Genomic DNA, 18,914 nt, shown 5'->3' on the forward strand with positions numbered 1-18,914 from the left:
CCTCTCTAGCTCAGAAACTCTGTATCTCTGTCCCTCTCTGTCAACCGCCTCTGGATTTCCCCACCGTCCCCAGTTTAGGGCCACAGACTCTCCAAATCCCACTTCTACAAGTCCACTCCCAGAGAACAGGTGTGGCCATGGTCAGAATTTGGTACCAGTCTCACCAGACAGTCCACTGGGTCTTTGGGACTTAAATATGCATAAATGAATATGGTTACCTGGGTCCCCTCTGTGTCCCCCTCTGCTCAGGCACATGGCCTGGGTTGGGGCCCTTCCCAAGACACTTCCTGGTTCTTTCAGGGGACAGCCAAGACTGGCTACCTGGTCCCAGGTGTGGGGAGTGGTCAGGAGCTGGGGGAGGAGGGGGCTGAGGTCCTGGACTTCTGGGTCCCACAGGAGGAGGGGGAGTGGTCCCCATGAGATCCGTGACTCCTGCGAAGGTCTGCAGTTGGGAAGGATTTATTATCACTAAGTGGCCATGACAGAGCAGGGAGGGGGGAGGTGACACTAATGAGGCTGCTACAATCAGCTCCCCTAGAAGCAGCGACTAAGGGCTCATTACCCGCTGGATGGGGGGGAGCCTGGGAAAGGCAGTAAGGGGAGGATTGAGTTAGGGTGTGGGGAGGGGATGAGGACGGTCTAGAGGGAAGAAGAGTGGACACTCCCAAGGGGGAAGTTGAGTCAGGATACTCCCAGGAAAGATTGTGAAAAGAGAGCGGGTTCCAAGGAAGTGGGGTGAGACACGGTTTGGGTGCCCAGCTGGTGGGGCAGCCCGGCTGGGTCACGGCTTCTCTAGCTGAACGTCTCCGATGTGGAGGCTGCCCACATCCTGGTAGGTGCCCTGGAGGCCCCGGGAGATGTCCTCATACATGGAGCAGTCATCGAGGTTCAGGCCCTGGGGTGGAAACGGGGTGGTGAACCTCAGGGCCCGGACGCCTGGGTCCCTGCTCCCCAGCCAACCTCAGGGAGGGACCCCGTAGGAGCCCCGCCCACAGACACGCACCTACCCCACCTTCCACTCACCTCATAAAGATTTTCATCTTCATAGTCATCCTGGACATCTGCCCCGAATTTCATGTTCTGCCACCGTTTCTGTTGGGGGATTGGGAGCCTCCGTGAATGGGGGGCGAGAATGTGTTTTCAGACCCTCATGGAGGCCAGGAGGTGCTTTACCAGAAAGGGTAAGGGACATGCCCAGAGCCACATGTCCTGTAAGTGGCAGGTCTCTCTGGGTCCAAGCCAGTGCCCTTCGGGCTGGCGCCACTGCCTGTTCTTCTCCACGAATAAAAACGACAATAATAGTAAATGGCTGTAGTTGCCCCACGGCCTAAAGAGAGACTGGTGCTGGCCAGAGACTCTGGGAGGACACCAGCCCCCATCTTCCCTGGCCTTGGCTACATCTGGAGGCTACGGCACTCCTGGGTAGAGGGGGAGATTTGGACATCTCTGTGGGGGGCGGGGAATGTGAGGACAACCCTGAGGGGAGACTGAGCCAGGACGCCCCTCCGGGCCCAGCGCCACGTAAAATGCTTTCATTATATTAAATTCCTGACGCCCTCACAGCCCCTACGAGGTGGGTGCTGCCATTCTGTCAAGTTTTAGGCGGGACCCTCAGACCCAGGAGGCCGCTGGTCCCCGGCGTGGCTCACCCTGAAGAGCAGCAGTGTCCCGGGCACCACGGCGCAGATCAGCAGGATGATGCCCTCGGCTGTGATGATGTTGTTCTTCGTGCCCTCCCCCATGTCCAGGAAGGGCCTGGGGAGTGGCTCTGTGAGGAGGGAGAGCCGCTCAGAGCCCAGCACCTCAAGTCCTCCCCTGGCCTCCTGGCCACACCCCCATCGAGGCCCAAGACCACTGAAGTCCCCACCTTTCAGGTGAGAAAATCAATCAGCCACTGTGTGTGAGCCGGGGAGCGAGGATGCCCAAGATGCAGGAGCTCAGGCACTGGCTCCATCCCCCGCCCCGTCACAGGTGAGGAAGCCGGTGGCCCCAGCTGTGGAGCGATGTGCACTCACCACGCACGCGGAGGTAGGTCCCACAGGAGCACTGGACCTTCTGGCCTTCCTTGACTTGGCACATGTACATGCCCCTGTGGCTCTTGTTCACCTGCTGGATGATCAGCTCGCCCTTGGGGCCCGGGCCTGAGAGCTTCATAGGGGGCCACGTGGAGTTGCCTTGGAGGATGCGCCACCATGTGATGTTGGGGTTGCTTCCATTGTGTCTGCACAGGAGGCGGACGTCGTCCCCAATGCTCACTGTCACCGATGGTGGGCCCCAGTCCACCCACAGGGCCTGGCACCTGGGGCCTGCGGAGAGGCGAATGCGTGAGGGACCGTGGATGGAGACACAGGCCCAGCCCGGCCCCTGCCGCTACAGCGCTCCTGGCTGTGTGTGTGCATGTGTGTGTGGTGGGGGTGTGTGCAGAAGAGTGTGAGTGACACACTGCTGGGGGGATCCCCACTCGCCTCTCCAGAGCCACCTCCTGCCACCCTCTCCATACCTGCTCCGAGCTTCGGCCCCCCTGAGCTCACTGGCACTTGGATAGTCGGGTCCCTAGTGCTAGCAGTGCCCCTGGCCAGGCAGCTCCTTCTAGAATCAGTTTGGGTATCACCTCCTCCTGCAGGCCCTCCTAGATTATTTTCTCACCCCAGCCCCAGCCTGGCCATACACCTGGCGCTTTATATATTGTGTATAACTGTCACAGAACCCTTAGACGTCGGTTCTCTCATTATCCCATTTTACAAGTGTGACAGCTGAGGCCCAGGGCGGCAGGAGTGGCTCAGGCGTTCGAACCCTGGCCCCCTGGCCCTGGGCCCCTTCCTGCTGGTTTGTGAGCCTGTCCTGCCCTGTGACCCTGGGCCCGCCCCTCGTCCTCCGTTTGCGTAACTTTGTGTGTGTCAGGCTGGGGGCCAGGGGTGAGTTCAGTGTTTGGGCTGGGCTGGGCGTTAGGGGAGGGCCTCAGCTAGGTGGTTGGTGGGAGGGGGCTGGGTGGCCCAGGCTGGGGAAGCCCCAGTTCTTGTGACACTATCCCCCGCCCCCGGCCCCCTTGCTGCCCTCGGGCCAGTCCACATGGCTGTCTGTGGCGGGAGGAGGAGAGAGGTGGCGGCAGAGGCAGCAACCTGAGGGTCACGGACTCCAAACTCAGCTCCCAGTGGAAATTTGGGGTGACTGGCCACCTCTCTCAACTCCTCCGTCAAACGGGGTGGTCACAGCCCTGCCAGCTGGCATTGCGTGGGAGAGGAAGGGGGAAGGTCACCGGCTCCCCCAGCACCGAGAAGGGGTTCCCTACGTAGGGGATGGTGACTGGGATTCAAGGCAGAGAAGGAGAAAGCTTTTTCTCCCCTGAAGCTGAGCACTACCCACAGTCCCCTCCCTGCCCCCAGCTCTGGAGCTCAGTCAAGGGCAACTTTAGTTCCTTATTTTGATCTGGGGGGACGAGGGGGTGCGGAAGGTGTCTCTCACCGTGCCTCCCCCACGGGGGATGCCCCATCAACTTCGCTGAGCCCCCCTCCAGCCTCCCGTTGGCCTGCTTGGGACAGTCAAGCAGATGCAGTTTCTACGGGGTCTTTTCTAGCCCCCCTCCTGCCAGCTCCTCTCCCGTCCCCACTGCCTGGGCCCTCTCAACAGTCTCCCAGTTTCCCCCCCCCGCGCCCCCCCCAGCACCTGCCTGTTGACCACGTACCCAGGCCAGCAGCGAAGATCAAGAGGAGAAAGATGGTGGCACGCGGGGTTCGGAGGGCTCGGGGACCCTCAGGCATCTTCTCCCAGTGGGTTGTTTTGTCTGGGTGGCAGCGGCCCTGGGGTACCAGATCCCACCTCGGCCGAGCCCCAAACCCCGCCCCACTTCCTGCCCAGCCCTTCGGAGATGGGCTCCACTGGCCCCACTGCTGGGCCCTTTGGCTGTCAGGCTGGGGACAGCCCCTGCCGGGAGGCTTCAGGCTGTGAGTGGAGAGGAACTGCTCCCTGCACCTGTGACCGCCACAACTCCCCCGAGACCAGGCTGCTTGGGTAGGGGGAAGAGGTTGGTTTAAGGCCTGGCTCATCACTGGAAAGGAAGCCCGAGGGAGCCAGAGTCTGGGGTGCCTGCTGCACACAGGTGGTCAGGGGACACGGGTGGCTCCGAGCCTGGTCTTTGCCTCTCACTGGCCTTGGGCAAAACTTGTCCCCTCTCTGAGCCTCCGTGTCGTCCCTCCTTGGGGTTGGAAAAGAGGATTTAAAGAGGTTGTGCATGCACAGCACTGAACACAGGGCCTGGCACGTAGTAGGTGCTCAGTAAGTGTTAGTTACTATAAATGCTCATGAGGAATACACGAGGCAGGCCCACCAGCTCCGTGACTAGGTGGTGGCTTCCCTTTCCAAGATTTGGCATTTTTAATTCAAGAGATGAGGATAAAAATATCTCCCTGATGTTGTGACTTAAGTTGATGTTCCCGACACCCAAAGGGGCACAATGGGCTCTTTCTTGGTGTTCTTTCATTTCAGCCTCTCCACAAGTGGGCAAGGTAGGCCACCCCCCATGTTACAGTGGAGGAAGCTGAGGCCATCACAGAGAGGGAACACCATCACTGTTACTTGACCAGTTTATACAGTCTGGTGGTGGAGCAGGGATTCCAAGTCACTTATGTGTGACCAGCTTCCTTTGAGCATTATTGGAGGTCAAGTGGGAGGAAAATGAGGCCTGAGGGGATGACATGAGGTTGTTTAGATGTTTGTGAGTGGTTAGGGGACCATCTCATACACACGCACGCACACACAGACACACATAAGGAGACACCATGAAAAAATTCATGGCAGGGAGATTTTTGGTAGCAAAAACTGGGAAACAGACAAAGAGCCCATTTACAGGAGAAGGGATGCATAAATTGAGGTATAGTCAGTCAATGGAGTAGCACACAGCAGGAGAAGAGGCCGAGCTTTGCTTGTCAATATGGCTGCATCTCAGAAATAACAAGAAAATGAGAAGAAATGTACTATGACAGGATCCGGCTGGCTTGTTTTCAAAAGGCAAAACAACAGCGTGTGCGGTTAGGGACACGTGTCTACAGTAAAGGTGTAAACGCACGCAGGGGAGTGATACCCCACTCCTGAGAGGGGTTACCTCTGGGGGAAGCAAGGAGTTTGCGACTGGGAAGGGTACACAGATGGCTTTGTCTGTCTTAGTTTTATGTCTTGTTTTACTTTTTAAGCTGGGTGGCGGGTTCATGGGTCTTATTTATTTATTTATTTATTTATGGCTGTGTTGGGTCTTCATTGCTGTGCGCGGGCTTTCTCTAGTTGCGGCGAGCGGGGGCTACTCTTCATTGCGGTGCGCGGGCTTCTCATTGCGGTGGCTTCTCTTGTTGCGGAGCACGGGCTCTAGGCGTGCGGGCTACAGTAGATGTGGCTCGTGGGCTCTAGAGCACAGGCTCAGTAGTTGTGGCTCACGGGCTTAGTTGCTCCGCGGCATGTGGGATCTTCCTGGACCAGGGCTCGAACCCGTGTCCCCTGCATTGGCAGGCGGATTCTTAACCACTGCGCCACCAGGGAAGTCCCACGGGTCTTTGTGACACCATTATGTATAGGTACCGTTTTGCTTGAAGTATTTTGTAATTTTTTAAAAAGGTGCAACGGTCACCCACACAGAACATGGGCCTCAAGAGTTCACACCTCCTGGGTTTGAATCTCAGCTCTGGTCATCTGAACCTTAGTTTCTCCTCCGGCAATCTGGGCATAACCTCCCTGTGAGGCTGTAAGAATATCACGGTGTGCTTAGCACAGTTCCTAGGACACAGTTCCTCTTCTCTGGCCCTCGGGCCTTCCCTCCTTCCCTCCAGGGACCCAGGTGTTCTGTTGGGTCCCTCTCTGTACAGCAGGTCGTTAGCCCCTCTGTACTAAAGTTCTTCCTGTAACCCCCATGTAGGAAGAAGTCTGGATCCAGATGCTGCAGCCCTTAGGAATTCACCTCCTTCAGCATCCTTCCTGGCTGAGCCGGTTTCCAGGCCCTCGACTGCCCCCCAGTGGCTGGAGGGGCGCAGCCGCCGCATTGCAGGCCCTCTCAGGCTTGCAGGCCTGTCTGGGCAATTCCACCTCCCGCTTACCCAGCACCGGCGTATCTGGCACTGTGTGAGCAAACCAGACGCTTGGCATTGCATTCCCAGGACGACTCTGGGAAATATCTTCATCCTCAATCAGCAAAAGAGGAAACTTAGGCCCCAAACAAGGAGTGACTGGCTCAAGGCCATGCCCAGGAGTGTAACCCTTTGGGCCTCATTTTCCGCACTTCTAAGGGACAGTGCCCTGTAGTGGCTAGAGCCCAGGTCCAAACGCTGGCTTTGCCACCTCCTGGCTGTGGGACATCAGGCAAATTACCCAACGTGTGACTTATCTTCCCCATCTCCAAACTCCGCTTTTTGGCACCTACTTTACGGAGTATTAAATGATTTATTTATAAAGCACCTTGCACGTGGTAGGCTCTAGTCCAGTGTTTATTCAGATCAGATCTTCCAGCCCTGACAACTTCCAGGCTGGGGGGAAATGACACCTTCATTCCCTACCGGGTGTAGGGGACTCTTCGGTTTGATATTCTTTCCATTTTGAACATCTTGGTCCATCAGGTGTGCTGCTTTGAGCCAAGATTCGCATCTCCCTGAATCCCTCAGGGAGGAGTAAGCAGCTTTACAGGCAGAAGCAGAAGGCTGAGGGTAGGTTGCTCAAGGTCGCGTAGAATTTTGGGCAGCGTTGGAATTTGAACCCAAGTCATTTGGAGTTCACAGCCAGGCTTGGCACTGGAAGGAAATAGGTTTGATCTGAGGAGTAACTTGGGATGGGGGAACCTCAGGGGTCTTGGCCTAGCCAGCTCAGGCTCAGCATCTTAGTTTTCCCCAAATGCGTGGTGGGCCAGGTCTCACGGGGTGCTAAGGGGACCCTCCCAAAGCTTAGCACCTGCCTACTGGAAGCCCTTTGTATCTCCCACCTGGACCTGAAGGCCAATCACTGGTGGAGCTCCTGTCCCATTGCAGAACTGTGGTGGGGGGGCGACACCACCACCTGGGAACTTGGCCTCTATGCAGGGTCCATGCCCCTCCCTTTCGGAGGGAAGTAGCAGCCCCCTGCCAGCTGGGTCCCTGCTGCAGCTTCAGCACTGCATCCCAATTCTTGGGGCAGGTACAGCTAGCTCCATCTTATAGCAGGGCCCAGGCCAGAGATCCCCAAAGTGTAGGTCAGGAAAAGGACGTGTATACTAGGCAGGTCACCTTGGGCTGGAGGCACACAAAGGACCACCCCGAGTGGTGGCTTTCCTTGTCCACCTCCTTCCAGAGAAGCAGCACCTGAGCCCCAGGGCCCTCGTTTTGTTCCAGCAGGGTCCAAGGCTCCACGTGGGGTCACTGCTTGAACTTTCAGTTTCTTTTTCTGAGAACCGCAAAGGCAAGGTGTCGGAGAGCAGGGAGGGCCCCTGGGACTTGCACCACCATCTCGCCCACTTGGGGCAGAACAAGTGTGAACCTGGAAGGCCAGGCCTCAGGTTTCCGAGGCTGTTGAGTACCACAGCCATCCAGGAAAGGCCCTGGCCCCTCTTTCTTAATGGAAGTACAATGCAGTGCAGTGCTCCTTCCTCTTGCCCGGCCACCCCCCAATCAAGAGACCCAGACCAGGATTACGAATGAGGCAATTTATTAACCCAGCATCATTTGTTCTAATGCTTCTTGTTGGCAGCTGCCACCTGTGGGAAAAGATGGACAAATAGTTAAGATCAGTTGTGGGGTCTGTGTTTAAGCACTTCACAGTCGCTCCCCAGCAGCCATGGGACGCCAGGCGCCCTGATTTGTGATTTACATGTGTTCAACTCATCCGATCCTCCCAATCTTGGGTACCTTCCCATTTTACGGAAGGATAAAACTGGGACTCTCAAGGAAAGAGCGCGTTGTCGTGTGTTTCCAACATCTGCCCATTACTCCACACTGCTGTCTGTGCCAGGCCCTGCTCTGCCCTGGAAGAGGCCACCCCCAATCCCCAGAGGGCTGACACCTCCAATCTCTTCTGACACTTAAGTGACTCAATAGTCCAAGACTCCTAGGAGGTCCGAGTCAATAGGAAAGACAACAATGGGTTCATGCCACACCCTGGGGGCCTCTGTTGCTGTAGCTCATGGAATCCTCACCACCACCCTCCGAGGTAGGCAAAGGCAGATCACTACAGACAGGGAGACTGGCTCCAGGTGAAGGGACTCTGGCCCAGGGTGTCTATAGTCAGTCAGCATCTGGATGGAGACCTGGGTTCTGAGGCACCCCAATACTCAATAAGCACGAAGACTAAGGAAGAAACACTGCAGTCAGAGTCAGAAGGCTGACCCGGGAAGAGGGAGTCATGTGTGTGGAAGCGTGCCCTGCGGCAGAAGCAAGCCCGGCGAGCTGCACCCTGGGCCTCCCTTCACCCAGGCACCTGCATTTTCAACCAGCCCCCACAGGAAGTCTGTCAGAAACGTTCTTTCTCCTGCACCCTCCCCCCCTGGGCTGTGCCCTCCAGGGGAGGAAACTCCCATCTGACAAAACCCAGGCTCCAGAAACACCCAGGCGGTGACTGAGGTACCCAGCCCTCACCTGTCCAGCGATTCTGTCCAGATCTCTCTGTCCCTGAGGTGTTAGTTTGCGGCCCCTGTGGGAGAGAAGGGTCATGTAGCCCCAGGTGAGGGCAGGCTCCCACCAGCGTCCCTGATCCCTGCCAGGCCTCTCCTGGACGCGAGCCAGGCTTTCCAAGAAGGCACCTGGCCACAGGACCACATGACACCAGCCAAGTCCCACTGAGGTCCCCAGTCGGCTGCATTCCAACAAGCTGGAGGCTGGAGTGGGAGCTCCCCCGGGAGCTGATGGGGTGCCGTTTGTGCAAGCATTAGATCAAAAGCCCCGAAAAATCAATTGGGAAAAGCTAACGAGCAGGCTAATGAAAGCGGACAGTCACTAAATTACCTTCCTGGAGCCTGGAGTAGTTAGCCAGAGAGGTCGGGGGGAGGCCCCGCGCTGTGCGCTACTCTGAAGAATCCCCTGCCTGCCTGGGGGGCAGGTGCAGCTGTGCAGGACAGACCTGGCACCTCACTGCGTGGGCGGAGGGGGACAGGCCTTGATAACTTCATCACAGGGGATCTGGCCCAAGGCTCCTCCGCCCACCCAGCTCTCCCTGCCCCCCCGCCCCCCCGCTTACCCATCTTGGTCCTTTTCCACCATTTTCAGCCCCTCCAGGGCCTGGAGGACCCGCCGGGCCACGCTCTTGGAGCCTCTGCTGAAGTGGCTGGGCATGACACCATTCCTCTGACGCCCCCCGTAGATCTTGGTCATGGAACCAACCCCAGCGCCGCCCCGGAGGTACAGGTGCCGTGCTGTGGAAGCTGGATGGGAGGCAAGGGAGACTTGAGAACCCTTCTCAGGCAAAGAAGATGCTTCTCCACAGCTGCGGCAGCCTTAGGAAAGGGCCTTGCTCAAGGTCACAAATCTAGTTGTGTGCGGCCGCAGATTCTCACCTCACAGTGTTACGGTGAGGGAAACGTGAGAACGCACACCAAGCCCCAGCACCTGACCCCCCGCCCAGTTCAGGAGACTGGCGCGCACAGGTAGCGGAGGGACCGCCGTAGCCACGTGACCAGGCAGGCAACCCGCCCCCCAGGGGCCTGCTTAGCTGTTGGTGCACAGCTATGCTGCGAGATGGACCTGAGGTTCTGTGGGGAGAGCCCAGCAAATGTTTAAGCCGTGACTGTCCCCCTCCATCTGCCTGGGAGCTCCAAAGGGCAGCAGAGCCGGAGGAGAGACCTGCTGATCCTCCCACACCCCAGCCCTGGAGAGCCTGGGTAATGGCGGTGGCAGGGCTGACGTCCTATGCAGTGGATGTTCCCAACCTGGAAGGGGCGTCACCCACTCTGTGGACTGGGATTCTGGTCCCTCGACTGGCTTGGGCAAGTCCCTCACCCACCCTGGCCAGCCTCCTTGGAAATCCTCTTCTGTTCAACGGGAACACTTGCCTGCCAGGCCCGATGCCATCTGCTTTTCACTCCCTCCTATGAGGCAGTAACATGGCCTTAGGAGCCCGACACTGTGGCCCTGGCAAGTCACCTACCCTCACCTGAGAACCGGGACGAACAGTACCTCGTTGAGCGCTACTGTGAAGATTCCACGAATGCGCCAGGTGCTACTTTCCTTTATGGAAAAGGTTAACCTCCACAGAGTAGTACGCCGGGGCTCATGCCACAAGCTCCGTAGGGACCGCCCCTCAGACGGTTCTGCTTTTCTACCTCCGGGGGCCACTGAGGTCTGAAGAACCGGGGGCCCAGATGCTGGCCATCACACAGCCCTGCCTGGCTGAAAGCTCAAAGGTAGGGATTCAGGTCACCGCAAAGACCAGCACGTGAGATTCCCCTTAGTCCTGAAGATGAACGGGGGAGCCAAGGATTCATTCCTTCAATAATGACTTGCTGCCAAGAGTCACGGGGCACTGGGCCATCTTCATGACCCTCCAGTGTCATGAGCTGGGGGGGAGGAGTAGGTGGAACTGACCAGGTGAGGGAGGCTCCTCCTTCCCTCCAGCTGCCACTCCCAGAGCAGTTCCTGCACACAACTTGTTCTCAGCCTCTCTCCTGCCCTCTAAGACCATCTCCGGATACAGCCACAGGCTTCAGGGGCCAAGGGCACAGCACAAACCATCGTCACTCCTCCAGGACCACTGAGCAGCCTCTCCCCGGTACCACTGCCTTTGGCCTCTGCTCACTTTAAAACCACTTTCCTTGGTTCTTTTTGTCCTCACCCCACCCCCTAGATCGGGGCTCTGACCCTCTTCCAGGCACCAAGCAGCCCACTCACTGCCAGGATCAAGAGAGTCACCTGTTACAAGCCACCCGCCACAATCTTTCTGCCAGGAGTGACCTCATGGAAAACTCGCCTTTAAGACCAGTGCAAATGGCCAATGGCTACCACCATCCCTCCTGCACCCATCTGGTCATGCCCTGGCTCTAGGTGGAGACCTGCTCTCCCACTTGGGCTGTGGAAGGCGTAGGAGCCTCACAAAGGGGTAAGATGAACACTCCTAATTTCATGAACACCCAGAAGAGGCTGCACACTAGAAATGAATCTTGCTGAACCAGGACTAGCGCTCAGCCCAATCTCAGCACGGAAAGGGGCGAGCTGTCTGGTAGATGGGGTTTGAACCCCAACATTGCTCCCTGTCAGCTGCGACGGAGTCCACCCCCTTCAAGTGGTCTGCGCCATGGTACTAAGGGGGACAACTTACTTCAACCCTGAGCAGTGACTGGCAGAGAACAAACTCCAATAAAGCTCAACCTTAGTTTCTCCCAGGGGGAGTTTCACATCTTTCTTAATGACGCATAAAATTATCTGGTGCAGAGAATTCCCTGGTGGTCCAGTGGTTAGGACTCTACCCTTTCACTGCAGGAGCCCGGGTTCAATCCCTGGTTGGGGAACTAAGATCTTGCAAGCTGAGCAGCACGGCGCACGCGCGCCTAGGCGCGCGTGCACACGCACACGCACACACACACGCGCGCACGCACTCAGGCACCCCAATCCAACAGCTGCTCGCTCACCGCTGGGCACCTACTGAAACACACACTGTATTCTTATTCTTACCCGCCCCGCAAGCAGACCCCTCTGAGAACGGAGGTCAAGAAGCCTGTCTAGGGCCACACTGCCCCGCTCCCTTCAGAGCCCTGCAGTGGTCTCTCCCCTCGACACTGCTCCTCCCCTAGAGCACTCCCCCCTCTCCTGAAACAGGCTCTCTCTATCTCTACACCCCACCCCTCACACACACTGCCCCCTACACCACTGCCTGGTGACTGCTCGCCCCTACAGATCTGCACCTCGTGCGGACCACCCTCAAGAAGGCCCTGCCATCTACCTCTGCCCTCTGGATCCCCCATACCTGAGGTCAATAGCTGTCCACACCGTGCTGGCTCTTATGTGTCTCCAGAATGACCCCCACTGTCCTGCTGCCTTCACTGCCAGACCTCAGCCTCCCAGGACAGGTCGCTATCCCACTGTGCTTTAGGCCCAAACCCCTGAGGAGGCAAAACAGGCCAAGCTCCCACGATCCAGAGGAGGAAAAGCAAATATGGCAGACTGTGGTTTTGGAGTCAGCCTGCCACGCCCTCCCACGGTCGTTGTCACCGGTCCGTATCTCACTTTCCTCCTGGGTTAATGACTATCTCCTATGACTCCACTTGTCCAGAGTATGGACTGACCAAACTAAGCAGGAGCACTCTAGACTCCAACAGAGGTCGGCAGACTTTTCCTGTAAGGGGTCAGATAGTAGACCACGTAGCCTGTGGCAACTGCAACTCTTGCCTGTCATGATTTTATACAAACAGGCATGGCTGTACCCCAACAACGCGCACACAACACACCCTGGTCTAGAATCCTTACACTGTGCCACCAGGGCAGCTGGGGAACTGAAGTCAAAAGCGAGCGTTGGAACCCCAAAGGGAGAGCGGCAGGGCAGGCAGAGGACGCACGCCCAGCGTGATGTGTTGGGGAAGGTGCACAGTGGGCAGAAAGGGGCCACAGCAACTGTAAAGATGACCAGCAGGCTCCACTCGGTGTGTGTTACCCAGGGTCCTTTCCCCATTTCCCCTTAGTCTCTCCCCACCTAGAAAAATAAAGTACAAAATGCTGCCAAGGGGACAGTGCTGCCCCCACCTCCAATCACAAGAGTCGGGTAGACTGTGGCATCAGGAACCGACAGACAGCAAGCACGTTAACCTCCCTGATATCAACTGCAAATCGGCAACCACCAGACCTACTTTGTTAGGTACAGGTTATACAAAATATGCATATTCACCTGATCAAATGGGAAAAGCTATTAGATTCTTTCTCCTCATCTTAGATCCAAAGTTGCCTTGCTTGACCTATCGGCTCTTGGGGCATCACCGAAGAGCAGTCAGGACCAGGCATGCCTTGCTTCCCAAGATGGGTGGATGACAGACGCAGTGGTGGTCTCATCCAGGCCCCACCACCACTGACTGTGTCCAGGGAGGTCAAGTCACCTCCCCTTCTCCAGACCCATTTTTCTTTATAAAAACATACAAGTGAGTAGACAGATATGCTACCCACCCCACTCATCTCACAGATTTGACCTTTTAGTCCTCAGGGGTCAGAGGCTGTGGCTGAGCATGCTGGCCCCTATGCCCGGTCTAGGGCCTGAACCATTGGCCCACCCATCTACAAAATACTTCATGCTCTGAGGTGCTGGGCACCTTATACCAAGGCCAACTCTTCTCAAGGTCATTCTGGAGTTTTGTCCAAACTCTGCTTCCCACCTACAGACAAGCTCTGATCAGGACAGAGTCCCCACTTCACAGAGGACGGCTGAAGACAGGAGAGGCCGAGAGTCTTTAGTGAAGGCCCTGTGCAGAGGCTGCCACTTTGGCACAATCCTGCCTTGAACCCCATCCCCTACTCCCAAGGTAAGCCTCCATGGGGGTGACTGGAGAAACTTGAAACATTAAAGACAGATGAGGCAATACTAGTACTACCACTGTGCAGTCAGGGGCTATACTTAAAATCAGTCCGTCAAAATCATTACTAAAGGATTAATAAGAAGATGAGAAAAGGGACCAGTACAGGGTGACCATAAGGTTTTCTTCAGGGCACTTGAGGCTTGCCAAGATCTAGAGCAATGAGTGACCTGGTCAGATCTCCGACCCCTTAGTTACGAACAACTCATTTAACAAGACAGTCTAGTGCGATGATCTGAACAATAAAACAGTCCCACAGACGTTAAAAGGACAATGCCTCTCTCTAAAATGAACCACGTCCAGGCAAAATATGAACACTCCACTCATTTGTCCCTGGGTCTCCCACAAGACTCAGAGGAAAGCACAGGTCCTCACGTGAATCTCTTACAAATGAAGAAACAGATTCAGAGTACAAGATTATTGAATGTCACAAAAAACATGCAGTGATAGAGCCAAAGGTTTCTCTCTTGTTATTTCTGGGGGCAATTAAGAGCTCACAAAGGGGACAACCAGCCCCCCACGCCCCAGCCAAAGGCCCCAGTTCCTCACCAGCTCGTGTGTAGAACCAATTCTCATCGTAGGGAGCGAGCTCTTTATGCTTGGCCAGCTTGACAGTGTCCACCCATTCAGGGACTTTCAGCTTCCCGGACCTGGGACCAAGACAGCGAGAAAGGCACAATTCAGGAGTCTCCACAAACTCCATCCCAATTCCCTCCCCTCAACACAACTGCAGATCAAGAAGAGCCCAATGTGTCCTAAAATACAAAGAGACTGAAACTCAAACACAACTCAGGCCTCCTGTAGAAAGGATGGACCCCACAGAGTCCTCCAACAAGCCTCCCCAGACTGAAAGCCTGCGGGCGCTGAGGGATCAGGCAAAAGCGACAGCCTCCACCCACTCGGACCGCAGTCCCCACACTCACTTTTTGAGGAAGGCTGCCAGGGCTCTGACGAACTCCTGCTGGTTCACGTCCTTTACAGTAACTCCAGGCATCTGCGGGAAAGGTCGAGCATGTGAACACAGGATCGATGGAGACGACTGACAAGGGTCGGGGGTCAGCCCCAACGCGATCTAAACCGCCGCACGCTCCTTACTTCCGAAGGCCCTACTTCAATTCCCGGCTTTAAAGACCCCTGCGCCTGTGGGTCCTACAGAACTCATTGACGCCCACGGTCTCTCCGGATCGCACGAACACTGCCTGCCCCCGTTTGTGAAGACGCTGTATGACCCCAACCCCTGATTCTGGGGTCCCCCGCACTCCCCGTTGCCCACCAGGCCCAGCCTCGGTTCCCGGAGCGCTCGGACCAGACATGCCCGGGCCTGCAGCTCGCACGTGGCCGCGACTCCAGGGGGCGGGGCGGCCCCGCGCGAGTACCCCGGAGCTCCCAGGCACACGTTCCGGACTAGGGAATCGGGCCCCGACACCCCGCACCCGGTTCGGACCGGAGCACTCAGCTTACCGTGCGGCCTCCGAGCTGCCAGCCAGGGAAAAGGGAGCAACGGGGTTTCCCGGGCGCACAAGTCGGGCGTTGGTTATCGCGAGAGTTCCGAGAACTCGCGAGAACGGGGTTAGGAAAAGAGCGGCCGCGCCTCTCTCAGGGCAAATGTGGCTTCCCCTCCGTGAATGTGGGAGGGTGTGGCGTGAGGGCGGAGGCTTGTTTCCTCCCCACCCTTCCTTCTCCTGCAGCGTGAGAGAGTGAGGAGCTCTCGTCTTGAGTTGGAGGGAATCTAGCTTTGTTTGCGTTGATCGTGCATGGAACAAACAAAGGCGGAGACTGTATCTCCTGGCGGAAGTTATGGGTGGGCAGGAAATAAAGAGACCTGGCTACTCCTGGCGCCACCAGGGGGACGACCACTTTTCCGGGTGGAAGTGGCTTTTCTGGCCGGAAGTGGGGCTAGTAAGGGCGGAACTGTGACCGGGAGCGCAGGAGAAGGGCAGCGAAGAAATGTGGCCACCACCTGCCGTTCCTCAACCAGCAGTACTCGCGAGAGCGGAAGGGGACGGAAGCCGCACCCTTCTTAGGGCGGAAATTGCTTCACCACGGCCCAGGAAAGCGGAGTGGGAATGAGGCACTGGAGGCGGGGAGCAGATAAGGGCAGGGGCAAAGGGGCAGAGGCGGGACCTTCCGAGAAGCTCAGCTCTGCCTCCTAGCGCCTGAGTCTCTTCGCAGGTCGTGCACACATATTAATTCTATCAACAAATACTTTTTGTGTGCCTACTCTGTGCAAGGCACAGGTAAACATTATGTAGTATTACATGCATTATCTAGTTTAATCCTTCTAAGGTCCAACACCCAAGAACACAAAGAACACACCTGTGGTTTGATAAAGTTGCTAACTTGCTGCAAGGAGAAAACTTTTTTTTTTTTTTTTTTTTCTGTACGCGGGCCTCTCTTGTGACCTCTCCCGTTGCGGAACACAGGCTCCGGACGCGCAAATCCAGCGGCCATGGCTTACGGGCCCAGCCGCTCCGCGGCATGTGGGATCCTCCCGGACCGGAGCACGAACCCGTGTCCCCTGCATCAGCAGGCGGACTCTCAACCACTGCGCCACCAGGGAAGCCCAAGGAGAAAATATTTAAATGTGAATCCTAATGTAAACGATACTGTGTCAGTGTAGATTCAGACAATGCAACAAATGAACCACTCTGGTGTGGGATGCTGGTAGTGGGGGAGGCTGTGGGAGGGCCGGGGCACTATGGGAACTCTTACTTTCTGCTCAATTTTGCTGTGAACTTAAAAACTACTCAAAAGAAAAAAAAAACCTCTTAAAAAGTGGTTCGAGGGTAGGAAGTTGTTTATGTTGTGATGAGGGGAGAGGCCACGTTAGAGTACATTAACTCTGTAGGAAAAAAAAATTCCTAAGGAATCAAGACAGCGTGGTTTACTTAGTCATCTATTCTGAGAACCCAGAGAGGAGTTGCATGCAGGCCCTGCCCTCTGAGAGTACTTACTCTTGGAGGGGAAGACATAGTTGGACAGAGATAGGCACAGCTCAGGGTGATCAGGCCTGCAAACTGCGGACCAAGGGCCCCTAAGGAATGTGAGGAAATCTACCTAAGGGGCTTATCAGAGACATTAAGTCAGATGAAAAGGATGAGGGTCTATGCAGGGCATGGGTTATAGGACTATGTGTCTATACTGGTGGCTGCAGAGCCAGCTACACAATGGGACAGGGATACAGAACGAGGCCTACATGGTCCAGGCAATGAGGGTCTGAGTAGAGAAACTGGATGGGGATGGGTGGTATGATGTTGATTCTACATTGCTCAGGGAGTGTGGTCTGGAGTGGAACAGGTTCACATAGGGCTGACATGAAAGGAAGCATGGATTCCCAAAGGGCAGAATGTAAAATGAGCTCCTGAAGTGAAACATGGGTGTCTGTGGGGGAGGAGACTTGTTCGGAGAGAGGAGCAGGATGGTGCTTCACATTTGGAACCTCATTGGTTATTTCTGCAGAACATCAGGATGGTACACGAAGGAAGCTTAGAAGAGGGATGATTTACTCAATACCCTATTGGACCTGGGTGACACCTTTCCTCACCTGGCAGTGGGTAATGGGAAAGGGAGTGACACATGAAACAGTGCTCTCAGTCTATTGGCTTTAATCTCCAAAGGCTGGTCAGAGGCCAAGGGCCCGCTGGCTCCCCACAACCACAGGTGAAGGATGCTGCAGCCACAGAGGAGCGTGAGCAATTCGTAAATGTGCCCTTTTCCCCACAGCTGACCTCTGCAGAGCCTCCACCCTTCTCCCTCAGGCACCAATGGGGAAGCCCTGACAATTTGATAGACAAAGTAGGCCTAGCCAGTAGTGTAAAAAGCCCTGCCAGGTCTGACAAGAAGGGGAGATGGGCTGCAGAGGCATGGTCTGTGAGGAGTGGCCTGCCCCCGGCTCCCTCCTCCAGTCTCCATCACTTTTTTTTCCCCTCCCTTTTCTCATGTCATCCTTTAACGTCAAATTACACTTTCTCTTTTACTCTTCCCAGCTGTGTGAGCTTGGTGTACTGGGGACCTTTGGTCAGCCCTGAGTGGCAGGGTCTTAGCCACGTTGCATGTTGCAACACTTCCCTCCCCCCTTGACTATGTGGGCTTGGTTTTCCGTCACTGGGATAGCATGGCACAGCAAGGTTTAGGCAGGTCTATTAAGGGGCAATCACACATCTAAGTTAAAACAAGGTCAGGGAAGGAAGGTGTGAAGCAGACTTTGGTCTTTGGTTATCTTGCACTGGGTCCTGGGAAGTGTTGCAGATTTGTTGCTCTGTAATCTGTTAGAGTTAGAAGCAGCTCACTTTCTCAAGGCCCCAAACCAGAAAATAGCAAGTTGTAATTGGATGCCATCACCATCAATTGTCTTGAATAAAAAGAGGTGTAGGTAACATTAGGAAAAAGAATCAGTGATCAGGCACGTCCCTTGAACTTTCTGTTTGGCCCTGCTAAGAGTAGGGATGGGGATGGGGGTCTCCAAGCCTTCCTATCTTTGGAATAGCTCACCAGGTCTTCACGTGCTTGGAACAGTTCAAGGAGGAGGACTTGAGAGCAGAGGACTAAGAAACAAACGTGAGTAAAAGACATTGTTACTTACTGCTGTATCTGGAGTAGAAAAATAAAGGCTTTTTGAAAAACCCTTGGGACTTGTGTCTGTCTCCTGGAGTCCTGAAGTTTTCACTCTATGTATTATAAAAATTACCTATTGATTGATTTGGGGCCTGGCAAGGAAGGAACCTTTCTCCAATATTTGCCTACAAATTTTCCCTAAAATACTTGGACAAGTCACTTTATCTGTCTAAGGTGTTCCTTTATTTGTAAAATTGGAGTAATCATGCATAGCTTACAGAGTTGCTGTGAGGATCTATGTGAATTGCATACAGTGTGTACTCAATAAATGATAATAACTGTCACTAACGTTTTATAGGTCCTTCAGAACTTAGATACATGAATCTCTCTAGTTCAGGAAAAACCCTTGATAACGACTAACTTGATTCTTCCTGTCCTGATTGGTCTCAGTCTCCTTGTTTGAAAAATGTTACGTTAGATTAGCATTAAGTTGACATTCCATTGACTAAAGCTGGCCTGAAGATATGTCTTGTTTGACCTACATAGGATTTAAAGAAGAAAACTGAGCCAACATTTGAAAATTAAAATGTTTTAAAAAGAAATCTAGTTTTCCAGCTTCTCTTGAAAAATCAGAAGATATGGCAATCCGGAGCCCACATTCCTGCCTGGCAACAATCCACTAGGGCCAAAAGGAAGCTGCCTCCTTAGGTAGGGCATGCATTCTCAGTTTTCTAGGGCTCCTCTGGCCTTCTTTACTCATTTATATGATCTGCTTGGCCTTGTAGGTATTTCCACTTGTGCCCCTCTGGGCAGCTGGAAACTGTCCATGCTTGGCACAGAGCAGTCACTTAATTATTATTATAATTATTATTTATTT

General features: G+C 55.0%; 2 protein-coding genes across 2 annotated transcripts; both read right to left on the minus strand.

Annotated features, from left to right (window-relative positions):
• Positions 1-546: 546 nt before the first annotated feature.
• Positions 547-3,772, minus strand: CD79A (CD79a molecule). Its single transcript, XM_081216350.1, has 5 exons — positions 3,683-3,772; positions 2,016-2,306; positions 1,650-1,768; positions 1,024-1,092; positions 547-895 (listed from the first exon to the last, which is right to left on the minus strand). The coding sequence occupies exons 1-5, from the start codon at positions 3,756-3,758 to the stop codon at positions 782-784; spliced, it is 669 nt and encodes a 222-aa protein (XP_081072476.1). The 5' UTR covers positions 3,759-3,772; the 3' UTR covers positions 547-781.
• Positions 3,773-7,633: 3,861 nt separating this feature from the next.
• RPS19 (ribosomal protein S19) lies at positions 7,634-15,026 on the minus strand. Its single transcript, XM_081217585.1, has 6 exons — positions 14,945-15,026; positions 14,407-14,477; positions 14,033-14,133; positions 9,175-9,358; positions 8,577-8,631; positions 7,634-7,699 (listed from the first exon to the last, which is right to left on the minus strand). The coding sequence occupies exons 2-6, from the start codon at positions 14,475-14,477 to the stop codon at positions 7,673-7,675; spliced, it is 438 nt and encodes a 145-aa protein (XP_081073711.1). The 5' UTR covers positions 14,945-15,026; the 3' UTR covers positions 7,634-7,672.
• Between the last annotated feature and the right edge of the window lie 3,888 nt (positions 15,027-18,914).

The sequence above is a fragment of the Mesoplodon bidens genome (assembly GCF_964165515.1).
Source record: "Mesoplodon bidens genome assembly, chromosome: 18".
Classification (NCBI taxonomy): domain Eukaryota; kingdom Metazoa; phylum Chordata; class Mammalia; order Artiodactyla; family Ziphiidae; genus Mesoplodon; species Mesoplodon bidens.